The following is a 16,544-nucleotide window of genomic DNA, read 5'->3' as shown; positions in this document are numbered from 1 at the left end:
TCTGTGAGTCGGGTAATTTACAGAAGCATATGAAAACACACCGGTGAGAAACAGTCTAGTCAGCTGGGTTATATCTCAAGGCACACATTCAGACTCACACCCATTCAGGTGTGAGGAGTGCAGCCAAAAGTTAAGACAACTGAATGATCTAAAAAATCATCAACACCAATTTTGAGTCTACCTCTAACACTGCTGTTGATTTCTACTTTCTAGCTTTCTCTTGCACTGTAACAAAACTAATTTGAAGAAAATGAAGGATCACAACCGAGTGCAAAACAGAATATGCTTAACAGTTCTTCAGCGGCATCATGACCAATTCTACTGTTGAAGCACCTAGTACCCAAGTTTTTTTCCTTCTTTCATCAATGAAACATAGGTCTTTCTCGCCTTCAAAAAATGTTATCTTCAGCAAAGCTGTATAATATTGGTGCCATCTACACCAACCAATCTACATTGCCAAATTTTCCCCTTCGTTGTCTTTCATTTCTTCTGAAAGATATGGCTTACATAACAGTGGCTTCACATTGCAGGATGCCCGAAGAACATGAGTTTGCTTCCTCACGTTCCAGACAACAATTATGACTTGTGTCCATACAATTGCACTTCAGGAAAAGGTTTGGCATGACTAGTTGTACGATTAAACCTTCAACATGAGCATTTCCACTCTACATGCCACCAAATTTGCCTGGAATGTATCCAAGTTTGCTCTCACACAAGTTGAACAAAAATCTTACATAAATTTTGCCTTTCCTTCCTCTATCTCTGCTTAGTATTCTTTGTTGACTTAAAGGCCAACCAGATTCATACTTGCACTGTCAAGTACGAAGATAGATTCAAAGTGCAGATGTGGTAACAAAGCACACTGGTCCCAGATTGCTCTGTTCACATCCTTCCAAGTAATAATCACCATACGGACACATGTTAAAGGCAACTAGTGAAATCAAAGTATTTCAACAAAGGGTTGTACCTTTGTAAGCCAAGAACATGTGTTTCTTTAAGTACTTAAAGAGTTTGGTTCTTAGAGCTGCCTATTGTAACCAGTTGTTCTTGCTGGCCTCAGGATAGATGAAATTCGCACACTGTACCAGCTGGTTCAGGTAGGTACACATCTGCTGCAGTCCCCTGCGGATACGCTCCCTATGGAACACATACAGGATGGTTAGACAACATGAGTACATGTATCATAATGAAGCGCAACAAAGGCAAACGTTGGTTATAATAAAGGTTCATGTTACAACTTGCTTGATCAAAACCCATGTTTGAGCCCCAAAACTTTGACTTCAGAAAATCTTTCCATAGCCAAGAATTCACTTAAGTTTGTTCCTGACTCAGGTGTTTCATCCAAAAATTCCAGTTGAGGTGATGAGATTTGGTTGCTGCTAATTTAAGTTCCACTGCTACAAACAGTATTTCTTGTCATGTAAAACCGGAGACATGATACATCATTGGAAAGCTACAAGGCAGTCAAAAAGTAACACTAACCCCCATATTCTCCGGATAAAGCCAAAACATGTGAGCTTCACTTACTGTGCATTTGGGTCCCTGCCATATCTGATCAGGAGATCAGGAGTCAGCATACACACAGACGGCTGGAAAAAAACAGGAACAACTTACATCTACAATCCTGCTCAAAAGAAGTGCTATTTTCCACCTTTATACATTAAACGTAAGCTATACATGATGATATATGATGATGTTATGACATCAAAGCCAATTAGCACTACGACAATTATACGAGTGTTGATGCATAGTACTAGTATGTGTTGAGGAGCTATGGAATTGGCATAAGTTCTTTGTTATTGTAATAAGGATTAGGTACCTGTACTATGGGATACTGCAGGCTGTTGGGCTCACTGTTGGCGAACACCTGTAGGGACAGATGGATATGCATGAAAATGTCATGTGATCTAAAAAAGGAACATGTATTGCACAATTTTTTCTGGTTCAATTTTTAGGAAAGCTATGACAGAACTGATCGTGGACAAGAAAATTCAACACTGCATCACAGAAAAGTTGAATTAGGAAGGACTTACATTTGTATCCAAAACTGACCAAAGAATTACCCAATATTGACCAAAGAACCCAATTTGCTGTTATAAACCTGTTGCACAATGTACCAGAATAACAAGCCATCTTACACTGGGCAACACTGTGTATGTTACTGTCATGTCAAATGTCTGTATTTACTGTATTGCAGCAGACCTAGTTACAGTTGGATGCTGTCTTCTAAAACACTTCGAAAGATCCCATCACAATGCAATCTGTATCAAACCTATTCAAACATCAAACACATGCAGAGAAATGTTTTAAAAAGGTAATTGCTGGTACCAGTTGGTTGAGGAAGTCATGGATGGAGTTGCAGAGACTTGTAGCCAGGGGTTGGAGCTGCTCTGCTCTCTCCAACTTCAGAAAGCTGGGAGAAACAACATTGGGTTGACTTAAGTAAAAATAGCTGTCTCTTATTTCTGCTACAATCCTACATCATGACATCTGTATTCAAGTATTTCACACATACTGCTATGATTCAAATGCCTTCATTCATAGAAGATATATATATACAAACTTACAGCTACATGTAAAATAAACTAATCTAACAATATAAAAGACACATACATTACTCAAGCAACTGGATATGATTTTTGAAAAGGTCAGACGTTTCAGATAACATCCGTTATCTTTCGTCTTATTACCTGGTTGCCTAACCTCCATCAACATATGAAAGGCTCATAAAATGAAATTGGTTTCTGTCACTGTCAATGCAATTTATTGTTTGACACTACACATAACAGTAGATCAAAAGATTGTTCAGAATTCATTACGTACAGAGTACTAGGACATGATCTATTGATGCGTACTTGACAGAGACATGGACAGTATCTTACTTTTCCATGTCTTGCACCACCCTGACCAGCAGTGGATGGAGTTTCAATATGAACCTCACTGCCTCATATCTAGAGGGGAGGTCCACCGGCATGTTCTTGTTCTCCACACTGGGGATGGAGTGTTTGTAGTCCAGCCCGTCAAAAATCTTCACTCTGGAAAACAAGACCATAGCACGTCCAGGTCAAAAGATTAAAAAAAAACGTTCTGCTGCAATACCAAGGTCACATACAAGGGGGCCCAAAATCAACCTTGTCTTCCGTCTTCCCAGTCCCTATCCACTCTCACTCTCACTCATGGCAGGGTCCCTATCCACCCTCCAAATATCATTTGATCCATTCAGAGGTACTTAAGCTATTTGACTACAAACATTCAGAAGCACAAACACACACACACAGACACACGCACCCCAAACAATATCTCCATTTTTCATGGAGGTAATAAAGTTATCAAAGTTCAGGTACAATGTAGGACACACTACAGTCAAAGCCGGTTGGCAAAAGGAAGAGTATAGATATAAAAAGGCACAGGTAAAAGTAGTCCCACAGCTTTTTTGTTGCCATGGGTTACCACAGGGACTCACAGGAAGTAGCTGACAGCCTTCCAGATGAGGTCAAAGGTCGTCCACATGGGAAAGTCCGGATCAATGGTCGGCTCCTAGAAACAAAACAAAACAGGCAATGTATTTATCTTACCATAAAACTACAAACATCTTACTGAAATGCTTGTCAAAACAAGAAATCAAAGATCACAAACCTACATGTAATATTTTGAGTCTCTGTAAATTTTTCGTCACGATGCAACATTAACCATGTCCATTTCACACATTACATTCTCCACCCTCTGACAAATACCATCCTTGGGTTTCTGACTTTTGGCTATCATGTATCATCATTTTCACTTCCTGCCACAACTAAGATCAACCTTCACATCCAGCCAGTCTCTGCTTACAACTCAACAACTCTGGCAACTAACAAACTTCAACACACACAAAGACAAGCAAACAAACAGACCAAAAACCTCCATTGTGAAGGTACAAATGGGCTTTCCTACCTGTTGTTGAGTGGTTTGTGGGGCAGCAGGTGTGGGTGCAGCAGGTTGTTTGACAGTCAGACAGGACATGTTCCCACTCAGCACCTCCTGACACTGCTGTTGTGCTGTCTGCAGCTCAGAGATCACCTTAGGCAGGCTCCCATCATATCTGTTAGGAGAGAGACTACGTTAAACATGCTACAGCCACAATTTCTCATTTCATAAGCACTCAAGAAGTGAGAACCTATACAGCAACGAGCAATGAGGATCTTTTTGCTTGACACATCCTTCTCCTTCAGTCTTCAAAAATCATGGCTGTGTGCAGCTTTAAAATTTTATATGTCACTCTTATTCATGATTGTTTTGGAGCCAATGTTGCTAATTTTCCCTGTAAAATCTGTCATTTTAAGCTTATGGAAACACATTTTCATTAATTTTATGTAGTTAAGTTCAGATTTTGGGGATGGATGGTGATTTTTGTCCATCCTGACAAGCAAATTTCCTTCCCAGAAGGGAGGGAAAGAAGAGAGGGAAAGAAGGGAGGGAAAGAAGGGAGGGAAAGAAGGGAGGGAAAGAAGGGAGGGAAAGAAGGGAGGGAAAGAAGGGAGGGAAAGAAGGGAGGGAAAGAAGGGAGGGAAAGAAGGGAGGGAAAGAAGGGAGGGAAAGAAGGGAGGGAAAGAAGGGAGGGAAAGAAGGGAGGGAAAGAAGGGAGGGAAAGAAGGGAGGGAAAGAAGGGAGGGAAAGAAGGGAGGGAAAGAAGGGAGGGAAAGAAGGGAGGGAAAGAAGGGAGGGAAAGAAGGGAGGGAAAATAGGTGTCAGTGCACACAAGCTCAACTTCATTTTGGACAAAAGCATAGTTAGGATACGACACTGGTAGGTAGACATGAAGGCACTAACGTGCTGTGGTTGTGCAGCTGCCTGACCAGCTGCAGGGCATCCTGCAGCAGCTGCAGGGTCTCCTGCAGGTCCACTCCGTAGCTGCGGCCGCGGGTAAAGTGCTTCACCAGGCTGTCCAGGTGCTCCTTCACATCCCGACTCAGGAACATGCCTGGACAGCAAGAGTGGGTTCAAGGATTTTGGTTAAAAGTCCAGGGTTGGACAAGTCCACTAGCCCTATTGTCCAGGGCAAATTAAAGTGCTTTTCAGGCAAGTGCATGACCTTCCCTGCTTGCCCAATTGGACAAGTAAGATTTTTCCATTGAGTAAGATTTTGATATACTTTTACAGTCATGACATCAAGCAATGGTCAACATTAGAATTACAATTTCATTTCAAGAATTTCATTGCCCGAAGTGAAAGCACATACTAAAGCAACATTTGAATTTTGGGCAAGTGAAAATTTGGTTAGGGCAAGTCAATTTTTTGTATGTGCTTGCTCGATAGGATAAGTGAATCTTTGAAAACTTGTCCTACCCTAAAGCCTCAATTAAAGACAAACATTTAATCATGTCTTAGAATGCCAAAGTAAATTCCAGAGTCAAAGAAGAAGATGTGAAAGAACAAGAAGGAAGAAGAATCTATTGTTCAGTATACCATACTCAATGTGCAATCATTTGTTTGACATTCTTGACCAACTCGATTTTATAATGAAGGCAACTTTTTTTGGACAAATTGTTTTTATTCGCATCAGTTTCAGGTTCACAGATGATGTCAGCGATATAATCGAATTAACATGGCCTAACATACTGGCAAAGGATGTTTTGTCTGTCCTATATAGGTTCAAAATGTCAGGGTTATATCAAGGTGTCCTCTTACCGAACACAGCGATCCAGTGCTTGTCGAAGCACAGCAGAAGATCCTGTAGAGACCACGGAGGCTTGCGGTAAACAATCATGCTCCTGTAAATAAACACATCTGGTAAATTTGGATGTCATTGTAAGCTGCAGACAGGCCAGAGTGGAGAGGAGAATGATTTTGGTCCCACAAAGTGCAATGCTGCAAGTAATATGCAAAGGATAACAAACTTGAACTGGTATCCAAGCCCCACCACCTCTTCTCTGTTAAACAGACTGTTGAAAGGTCCTGATGTAAATAGCTTCTTCCAAAACAGTGGATTTCTTGTACACAAAAAAAAAACAGAAACTCAAGCAACTGGATATGATTTTGGAATCATATCCAGTTGATGTAAACTGGAACTGGTGGATGATTCCAAAATCATTTCCACAACTGCTTTTCAGCGCATCTTATTACCTGGATGTCTAATCTTAAAAAACTTACAATGAATGGATTTCTTGTTCCCATCTTTATGTTGGAAATTTTTGTTCTTCTTCATTTCAGAATGATTCCTATCAACACAAATGAAGTAATGTTTGACTGATAAGTGCAGTATGTACCAGGTGTCCTCAAACACAGCTTTCATCTCTGTCTCCAGTACAACAGCCAGGACTGCCTTCAGCAGTGTCTTCATACCACACAGCACATCATCAGCCTGGAGAGACACATACACCATTTGGTCAACACAAAGTACATACCTATCATTTTAACATTATATCCTATCTCACAATGTAGTAATACACATGTAGCTATGTGTCAAATGAGACAAAAAAAAAAAAAAAATGGAAAGTAACATGATACATGAACAGAAAACTACACACTCAACAACTGTGTACATTTTTATTTGAAAATTGACATGTTCTAAACTCTTCCTAGTTATAACCTATAACCTTCGCATGAATGGGAAAACATGTAACACTTGTTCACCTTTATTAGCGAGGTAACCTATATCCTTTGTTTGTCAAGTCGACATATGGTAGTTTCAAACTGCAATATTTTGAAATACTGCAATTTCATACAACTACTTATGTACTGGTTACTCCAATATATGAAAATAATGCAGTTTGATATATCAACGGATATAGGTAACCCCGCAGATAAAGGTGAAGTAGCATTATTTCCTATCTGTAGTCACCATTTGTTTTCTGCGGCTGGTAGGATCTGTCCCCCTGGGGGGAGCCGTGGGTGGGGATGTGGCTCTCATGGGGGGAGCCATGGTTGGACTCGTGGCTCTCAAGGGGTTAGCCATGGGTGGGGTTGTGCTCACATGTGCACGGGGACTCCTTGTCTGGTTCGTGTGTTCCTGTTTCGCTGGCACAGGTATGGTGTTCTTAGGACCTGCAACTGTTGCATAAACAATAAATTATGGTGCACATATATGCTATATAGTTTTCTGCAAATAGATGAAGTTCCATTGACGAAAAGGGGATAAAATGTTTTATACTACTACTGAAAGTGTTCAAATGATTAAAAAAATATCATTAAAAAATAGACATTTTGGTAAAGAAATATAATCTTCCATGCACTGCTGTGTGAATCCTACAATCATCTAAAAACCTGGTGAAATGTTCTTGAATTAAGCTAAGCCACCCCTTTTGTTAAGTTTATTTTACAAAAGTCTGACAGCTTTGATTTATACTGGTAGTTGTTTCAATTATTCATGTGTGTCAAAGTTCCCACATCCTCCTACGCAGGGACATCCAACAGCCAAACCGCCTGTCTGGATGTACCCTGCTCTTTCAACCATCACTCTTAGTTCCTGTGGACGTCCCCCCCCAAACCAGCTGTCAGCAAATCAGAGAAAGGCCTTTCAGTTTTCAAAAGGGGTCTCGCGTATATAAGTGTAAGCTCATTAATATTTATAAGCAGGTGGTCAGGACCTAAAAGTGACAGTTGAAAGAGCAGGGCACATCCAGACAGGCAGTTTGGTTGTTGGATGTCTCTTGCGTAGGAGGATGAGTTCCCATCTCCCATACATACCTATAGGTGATGTGACAACATCCTCTGGGTACATGGCCTTAATCCCAGACATCAGGGTCTCCCTGGTGAAGGCCTGCATGCCGTTGATGACAGCCTTATTGCAGAGGTTCTTGTCATTGGTGAACAGAATCACGTTGACTCCGGTGAACTTCTGGCTGTACATGAGGCAGCACTGCAGCACCCGGTCATCGTTACACTCGGGATTAAAGCCTACCAGCTTTACAGACCCCTGGAGAACAAAAAATACAGCCAAAACAGCTTTTATAAATATGCTGAGGATACCAGAATACATGGCTAACTGAGGAGGATGTTGGCCTCCAAGGCGGAGACCTCCTGTCTGTCATGCGGGACAGAGCCGCCTGGAGGAACTTTATTGTGTCACCGGAAGGATGCCCTGAACTGAACTGAACTGAACTGAGGATACCAGTATATCGGTATTGAAGGCTACCAGCTTTACAGACCCCTGGAGAACAAAAACAACAAAAATACAGCCAAGACAGCTGTTGTAAATATGCTGAGGATACCAGTATTTCAGAATTAAAGCCTACCAGCCTTACAGAGCCCTGGAGAACAAAAAATACAGCCCAAACAGCTTTTATAGATATGCTGAGGGTACCAGTACATTGGGATTGATGCCTACAGCTTTACAGAACGCTGGAAAACAAAAACAACAAAAAAATACAGCCAAAATTGTTACAAATATGTTGAGGGTACCAGTAAATTTCGGTTCCAATCTAGTAAGTACTGTTCTGTGCAAAAAAACTCACTGTTAAAAGTAGAACCGTACATTTCCAAATGAAAATGCGTACATTTCTCAGCACATGCTGCTCTGAGCTCTGAAAACAACTTCTTTTGCTAGATTGCGAACATTCTGTAATATAGGTCAGTATATGACAACTCATGAAAGACTGGTACTCAGCCATTGCCCCACCTCCTGTGCAGTCTGTCCCCTGACCCTGGGGTGGCAGTTCTGTACTTTATATTCCCAAAGAAAATAAGTACATTTATCAGTACATGCTGCTTTGAGCTTAGAAAACCACTTCTAATTGGCTAGATTGCTAAATGTAACATTCTGTATTTGACAATTCATGGAAGACCGTTGCCCCACCTCCTGTGCAGTCTGTCCCCTGACCCTGGGGTGGCGGTTCTGTAGGCACTTGTACAGGTACCTGACGGCCTGAGCTGCCTGGTGTTGAGTCTCCAGCTTCAGGGTCCGGCCTGGCTTATTCAGCATGTCCTGGGACTTCAGGGCATCAAGTTCCTACCAACCAAAACACAGGGATATTTCTGACATCATATAATTTTATGTACTGTTATCATATCCAACAAATACGTCTGCCTACATGTCAATTTCTTTGTACTTTTTTCCAATAGTGAGACTAAATCATCCATACATGATGATATAGCTCATATATTGTTGTTGATAATATTTCGTAGTTCAACATGTACTACATGCTATAGGATACATTAGGCTGGTGGCTGTTGTCATGTACATTGTGCCTTGTAAGCTTGTTGAGCAATAAAGGGAATTAATTCATTCTTACACAGCATCAGTACATTATACATGTAACTATAAAGATGGTGCAGCTTTAGCAACAATGAAAAGCCTCCATCACCAAGCGAGTCGAATCATCCAAATATACATAGGATTTCTAAGATATCTCACCTGCATGACAACCCAGGGCACTACCAGCACTGGTCTGCCCATACCGCTGATCTGTTGGTCCTTCAGATCATCCAGGAACTTCAGGTGGTTCAACAGGACATTTGTGTCCAGCACAATAAACAAAGGCAGGTTCCCGTCTACCCCGGGCACCCCCGTGGTCTCTGTCTCCATATACTCCATCTGGACGACCTGCATGCTGGTGAGGGTGCCACGGCTGGCCGACGCATCAGTTGAGAGGTGCCCGCGAACTTCCTGGATCTCGTTGATCAATCGTTGCTCCGTCAGTACGTCCATGTCAATGTCCATTTCTACAATGTCATCCAAGTTCTCCTGAGGCACTCCGTTGTTCTCTAGAGGTAGGTTGGGATCCCCGCCGAGAGCAGCGTTCGCCTCCCCTTGGAGAGCGACTCTTCTGTGATCCCGTTGGTCCACTGTACACAGCACCTTGTCGATATCACCACTTCTGAACTTGGGGCTCTCACATACAGTCAGGCTGTCACCCCAGTTCTCGTCTGTGCGGTTTGGCATGGTGATTTCCAGGGAGGAGACCTCTCCCAGATTATAATAGTTCTGCTGCCTGTTGTGGTTTCCGTTGTGGTCCCTCCAGGATGGGTTTCTGTGGTAGGGCTTGTGCTGTCTGTGGCCCACAGGAAATGGCGCTTTGAAGACGCCATCTTGCCTTGGGGCCTTCGGTACGGCAAAGTGTCCATTACCTGCACCAGGTGGCCCCATAGGTGGCGGCATGGATTTACTCAGCAGCTTTTCTCGCAGGTCCCTTTCTTTCAGCTTGTTCTTCACATAGTTGGAAGGACCTCTGGGTCTATACTTTGTCTTGACCAATTCTACAGGCTTTCCTGTTATGTTGTTCCTGAGGTCGTATGGAGGCAGGGAGGCTTTCATCCGCTTGTGGTTTGCCTTGCTTGGGGCTGGTGCAGTGTAGCCTTCAACCTCATCATAGTCGGGGAGGGGGTCTAAACCGTTATCAACCGGTGCACTGCTGGTGTTGGAAGGCCCATCTTTCCGTACCAGTGAAGGACTGCCTGGAGAGTTAGCTGTGCGCTGCTGTTGTTGTTGTTGGATGGGAGACCTTGGGGGCCTGCTCACTGTGGATGGCTTAGGTGGCAATTTCTTCAGTGTCAGTTTCTTCATGCCTGTCGAAGTTTTTGGCTCACTCTCTGTCTGTGCCTGCTGTCCTGTGGATGACGTAGCTGCAGCTGGAGTCTCACTGGGCAGGGGTTTCCATTTCTCAACTGCAGGGCAATCCTTCTTGCTCTTGAGAGACAACAGTGAGGACACAGAGAAGTCACCGAGGGAGAGCATGCTCTCGTCGTCGCTGAACTCCTCCTCGATCTTGCGCTTCTGGCCCCTTACTGAGGGCGCCTGTGAAGGGGTTGCTGTGCTGCCTGGGCCTGGTTTGCTGTCTAACATGGAGCTGAAGTAATGTGACACCTGTAAGGAAGGTTACATGAAAATGTATGATTATTAAGTACCAGGAGAAACTGGCCCAAGAGACTTTGTCTATAGCATGATTGGCCAAACAACCATTTTACCCAACCAGCAACTATATTTGTGTGTGTTTAAATAGCACTAAACCAAGATAATTTATACCAAAGACATTAGAGCTTCATAAATTAACTTGGGAGCCTATCAACCATTTCTTTATTTATCTATAAATAATTTGTGAACTTATGCTGTTTACAGACACATTGAATCAAGTAAAGTATCATAAGTATTTGACCATCATTTTCCCAACCCCTACCCACCTACCAAGTATCATCAGAATCCACCCTCTGTGTGTGTGCCTGTGTGTGAACAGCATGAGTTGAGGCTTCTCAAGTTATACTGTTCATACACAGACACACACACACACAGACACAAACACACCGACAAGATAACTTTCTTGGCCAAAGTAAAAACCTTTTCTGAAGCACTAGTCAGTGAAGTCATGGACACAGCGCTGGCAGCATCGTTGGTAGGAAACTGGTCCTCCCTGTCAGAGTGCACCCCAGAGTCATGGTTCTTTCGTTTCTCCTGCTGGAATAAAACAAACATGGAATTTCATATTAGTAATGTCACATCACTACCAGCGGGCCAGCCCCCTGCTGTAGTGACTTGCACATGTGTGGCCCAAGGGCTACAGAAATGGAGATGGGCGCCACCCCTACGCATCTGTTACTGATGTATGGGCAGCTTTAACTTAAATGTCACAGGCATGCTTGTTAAGCCTGAGTACACAGAACGTCATTACTGAACTACACAACATAAACAACATCAATCTACTATCAACCTTAGAACCACTACTTGTACAGGGCTCGAAATGCAAATATCAAACATGCAATTCCAACACGTATCTTGTATCGGTCTTCAACATGTGTTGTTGTGACCTGTACTAAGCCCAGTGTGGCAAAAATGTGCAAAAAGGTCTTCATTCATTCATTCATTAAACTTTCATGAAATTTGCTAGTTGCCTTTACGATTTGCACCTAAAATATTGTGCAACTTAGCACGTACAAGAAAATACTACAGACTATACGCTATTTTGCATGTTAAGTTTTCAAGTTGCATGCAAAATGTTGTTGACAATTTTGCATGTAACCAATAAAAAGGATGTCAAGTACTGTTTTACATTGACTTGGAAGAATATACATATCTATGCTCAATAAAATCCACTGATGAGGACACAACACATTCTTTAAATCTATGAAACCTTGAAAATTGTCACAGCTGATGTTCCAACCAGTAGACATTTTCAGAAAATACAGCATGAAATGCCTAACTTCAATGCTGCTTGTAAGCACACATGTACAACTTGCCATGTCTGGTATATGAGATAAAAATGTCCTTCACAATTTGAACCCTACATTTCACCACGTCAATTGTGGTGCTGACTTCCAGCTGCCTGGTTCCAGACCTGAATGATTCCAACCAGTCTAAGCAACAGGATGTGGTATACTGTAAATGCATCTAAGTTTGCGGGCATTTAATTTTGCGGTAGCGGGAAAAGGGACTTTTCGTGGTGGATTTAAATTCGCAGTAACACCATAGACTGCAGTCTAATACCATAATAGAAAAATGTTCGCGGTGGTTTTAAGTTCGCGGTAAAGTGGTCACCGCGTCAACAGCGAACATTAATCCACCGCAAACATTTCTGCATTTACAGTACTCTGTTTCTATTTACCAGCTTGAAATGAGCTTGCGAAATCCATAATGCATTACCCATGCAGATTTCCACTGAAAGAAGCAGACTCCAGCAAAACAAATTAGACCTTGGAAAAGTGACATTCATAATTTCCAGAAATTGAATTTGGGGGTGTCAGAGAACATTAACTCAACTTTCATGAGGACAAAAGTTTGTGCTTCAATATTAAGAATGATGAAAACCTTGAACTTTCACTGACCCCAATTCTAACAACTGACAGTTTAGCCAGGCTGGAATTTTTGCAGGCAAGTATGTTTTGACTTCCACAAGTCAGGAGGTCATTATAATACCCAATCAAACATGCCTTGTTGAAACAGATATCTTTGGACCAATGATGCCATGTGGTTGAGGGGGATGCAGTTTAGCCTGTGTATGGGGAGGCATGCAGGAGTCAGTCAGTGCATTCAGACCCCAATGTGACAGACCTCAAGAAAAAAGAAGGCTTTAATTAAATCATTTGAAAACCCTTTCTTGGTGGGATTTCATGTGAAACCTGGACAATTTTCAGGGTGGCTCCAGTAGTCTCCCAGAAGAGGTTGGGGGAGGGGGGTGTTACTGTCTTTTGATTGGTACCAGTTTTCTTCTAGACAATCATTCACAATGCTCTTACAGGTACTGATCAAATTCAAAAGAAGATGAGACTCTGCCTTCAACCTGTGTTTAGAAGAGCTTAGTCAGTGACATACCTGTACATGTGTACCGTTGTAGTACTGTACCCTGGATTTGAGAAGAGACTTGACAAAATAGTACAGGAATTTGAGGAAATGGGACCACCACTCCAGCCATGACCTTCTGAATCAGACCCAGATGGATGAAAAGAAGTCACAGACTTTAATAATGGCAAGGATAATTTCCTTGCATGTGTATGAAAAATACTGACACATGTGTTGATGTCCTGGAGATTGTAAACATTATGGCTACAGATTAGGTGCACATTAAATGATTAATCCAGATTCCAGAACAGATGACAATCCTCACAATAACAAAGATTTATAGTAACACCCAACAGTACTGATGGTCAGTACTGTAGTGAGATGAACTGACTGAAATTATATTTTTCTGTGTGAATATCCAATTCTCAACATCTGAAAGACTGTTGAATATGTGTCCATTTTGAAGGCTAATTTGTCTATCCACTCTGTGAACTATATTTTGTCCATCTAATAAAGTGTTCTGAGGAAGAGGATTAGGAACACTTTGTTATGAAGTAAAGGGTGCCGAATTTTGAATTTACAATTGGTAGCAGGGAGAATGCTACAATGAAGGACATAGTGAATGTAAAGTTTGTTCATACAAGAAGAAGACGGTTGTTGTGAACAAAGAGCCACAGGTGGCACAACAACAAACTACATACTGTACATTCATGTAATCAACTCACCTTGCTTTCCGGTTCTTCTGGACTTTTTGTCTCATCTTCCAGGACTGGCCTCTGCCATGTCCGAGCTCTCGTGCTCAAGTTGAAGTAGTAAAAGTAGCCTGGATAGCTCTTGGAATGGCACTTCACCCACCCCGGGGGTAGGGGTGTCTTGGTTGAGGACACTGTACTCATGATATCATGTAGGGATCCTAGTACCAGAAGTAGTACCCTGTGTAGTAATATAACATATAAATAACTTAATTCACAAATAAATGTCTGTATTCTATCTACAATCATTTCTATTCTAGTAAACTGCCCCAATAACTTACTACTTTAAGTTTAATACTTCCTAGTTATCCAAAATTGCAAATTGTCATAATGAACACAAAAGCGGCATGGATTTAGATTACATCCAGGCACCAGCGTTCATAGTTGTTGGCGTCATGGGGAAAAGCAAAGTTTTAAACCAGTCAGTCTGGTATTTTTGTCGCATTTTTAATCGCAAAAATTTGTTCTTATTATTGGCCCTCCTTCTGGTCAACTGGGGAACCGACAGTCCTCATATCAGAGAGGGGATGTGTCAGGAGATCCTGAGTGAGGAAACGTCTATAGCATAAACCGAGGGCAGAATGTTTTCAGAGGCATCTCCAACTCCATGAAGGAACGCGGCTTCTAGTTCTACAAGACATTGGTTCAGTTCTGATCGAAGACCAATGATCAAAAATTAATTCTAAACGCAGAAGTACAAGATTGTGCAGAATCACAACAATCACAGAATCTCAGTTGGTCAGAGGTCACGTTACAATGCCTTTTCAAGACACTGAAACAGTTTGCAACTTGCAAGTTACATCGTGAACACAAAATGCAAACCATTTGCTGGCGGATTTTCGGGCCAAACAGATGAGATAGAACCGTTCAATTTTTGGCATCATGAACAGGGCCTTGGGGCCGAAGGACTTAGGGGTTGATGTAGTCAGGACCGCAGAACTTAGGGGTTGAATAAATTTTGAGGCATTGGGACTAGGATTGAGGGGGTATGTAGATTGGGGTGTCATCCACCCCCCACCCCTGTATTTTTAACAGCCCATTTTTTTATACCCTTGCATAGCGTTTAATATACAAGAAGACCTGAAAAATGGGATAGTCTTAATCCGGATATAAACTTCTTGATAGAGTACCAAGGCTGGACTCTAGGCTACATATTAAAACGCTGCTGTCAAAAGGTGCCAGAAAACTTGGTGGGCTTAAAAACAGTATGCAAATTTTGAACTGTTAGATAGGCCAGAGTGAAAGGGGTGAAAAACAATGCACGGCGCGGCTTCAAAGAAAACTCACAGAGTCCATTTGTCATGTAAATTGTTTGTCATGTCATGTTTACATAATACCCTTTTCACACCTTCAAAACAAGGGGAAAGTGAGGACACGGCAGTGACGGCACCGTATGTAAATCAGGAATTTTCCCACTGTACTGAAATCCCAAGGGGAGGCAACGTTAACGGAATGACACCTCACAAACAAGCTGTTCGTGTGTTTGAAATGTATTCCAAACACATTGAGAGCTCCCTAAACTACTGACTACCACTTGCAGTAAGTTATAAAGTCTCTACATCGCTTAAAGTGTGTAAAATGGCAAAGAAATTAAATGTTAAAACTCACCGTCAGACTCAGCGCGTCCCGTCCTCCAAATCTGCATTCCCGCGTGTGGAGCTGATGACCTTTGACATACCGCAACAGTAAGTAGAAGAAGAAACAAATCAAAAGTTCGTAACATAACATAAATTAACAAAATAAGCATTCAAACACAAAAATAAGAATTAACCACTTATTGTCATTCCATTGAAATGATTTTTAAGATGAAAATTGTTTGGCTAACTAAGAGTGACAAAACTGTATATTATTTACGCTTTGATGCTTTTACTTTATCTTGGTCTGTGACGTCACAAAACTAGTGGGGGAAACTTGAGTAGCAAAATTGCCCGTTCACAAAACTCTTTTGTCAGTATTGACAGACTTGGTTTAGAATTTTAATGCACAATTTTTCTTTCCATATTATCGACTATTTCAACATGTAACGTTAATATGCCAAGCAGGCCATGCCCGTAGCTAGGATTTTGGTTGGGGGGGGGGGGGGGGGGGGTTCTTACTTGTGGGACCATCGAGCGCCCCGCGAGAATCACGCCAAAAGCGTGAGCTGCCTAAGGGGTCCGGGGGCATGCTCCCCCCGGAAAAATTGAAATCTTAACCCTCTGAAACGCCATTTCCTGCATTTTGACGGGCAAAAATCCCTGGCTAAGTTTAATGGAATTTCTCTTAAAAAACACAAGGGTTTTGGCATAATTCTTTGAGGCCCACTCCCCCCACATATTTTCACCATGTCCGAAACCAAAGGCGGGAGGGGTTGCAATGGGGGTCCCGGGAAATTTTGAAATCTGGACCCTCTGAAAAACCATTTCCTGCACTTTCTGGGGGCAAATTTTGCTGATGAGACTCACTAAGATTGGATGAAATGTCTATCGGTGAATAAAGCAAATCAGTCCTGCCTTTGAAAAAAAATCTTGGACATGAAAAAGTGGACCTTTGAGTGTGAAAAAGCGGACCTTTGAACATGGGGGGGGGGGTTCTTCCCAAACCCCCCGAAAACCCCCCCCCCCCCCCCC

General features: G+C 42.1%; 1 protein-coding gene across 2 annotated transcripts; it reads right to left on the bottom strand.

Moving 5' to 3' along the window:
- Positions 1–330: 330 nt before the first annotated feature.
- LOC118420787 (transcriptional protein SWT1-like) lies at positions 331–15,686 on the bottom strand. 2 transcript variants are annotated; one of them, XM_035827779.1, is made up of 17 exons: positions 15,544–15,686; positions 13,909–14,116; positions 11,249–11,362; positions 9,332–10,780; positions 8,774–8,926; positions 7,666–7,894; positions 6,821–7,029; positions 6,246–6,340; positions 5,668–5,750; positions 4,810–4,960; positions 3,934–4,081; positions 3,464–3,537; positions 2,883–3,035; positions 2,329–2,413; positions 1,820–1,867; positions 1,528–1,589; positions 331–1,137 (listed from the first exon to the last, which is right to left on the bottom strand). In XM_035827779.1, exons 2-17 carry the CDS (start codon positions 14,077–14,079, stop codon positions 1,029–1,031), a joined length of 3,333 nt encoding a protein of 1,110 aa, XP_035683672.1. In that variant the 5' UTR covers positions 14,080–14,116; positions 15,544–15,686; the 3' UTR covers positions 331–1,028. The 2 variants fall into 2 exon arrangements, with proteins under 2 accessions (XP_035683672.1, XP_035683671.1); XM_035827778.1 differs by having other exon boundaries at positions 11,249–11,365; positions 15,544–15,685.
- Positions 15,687–16,544: the final 858 nt, after the last annotated feature.

This window comes from Branchiostoma floridae, chromosome 8 (genome assembly GCF_000003815.2).
Source record: "Branchiostoma floridae strain S238N-H82 chromosome 8, Bfl_VNyyK, whole genome shotgun sequence".
NCBI lineage: Eukaryota > Metazoa > Chordata > Leptocardii > Amphioxiformes > Branchiostomatidae > Branchiostoma > Branchiostoma floridae.
The sequence above is the reverse complement of the archived record's forward strand: the minus strand, read 5'-3'. Positions and strand labels throughout refer to the sequence as shown.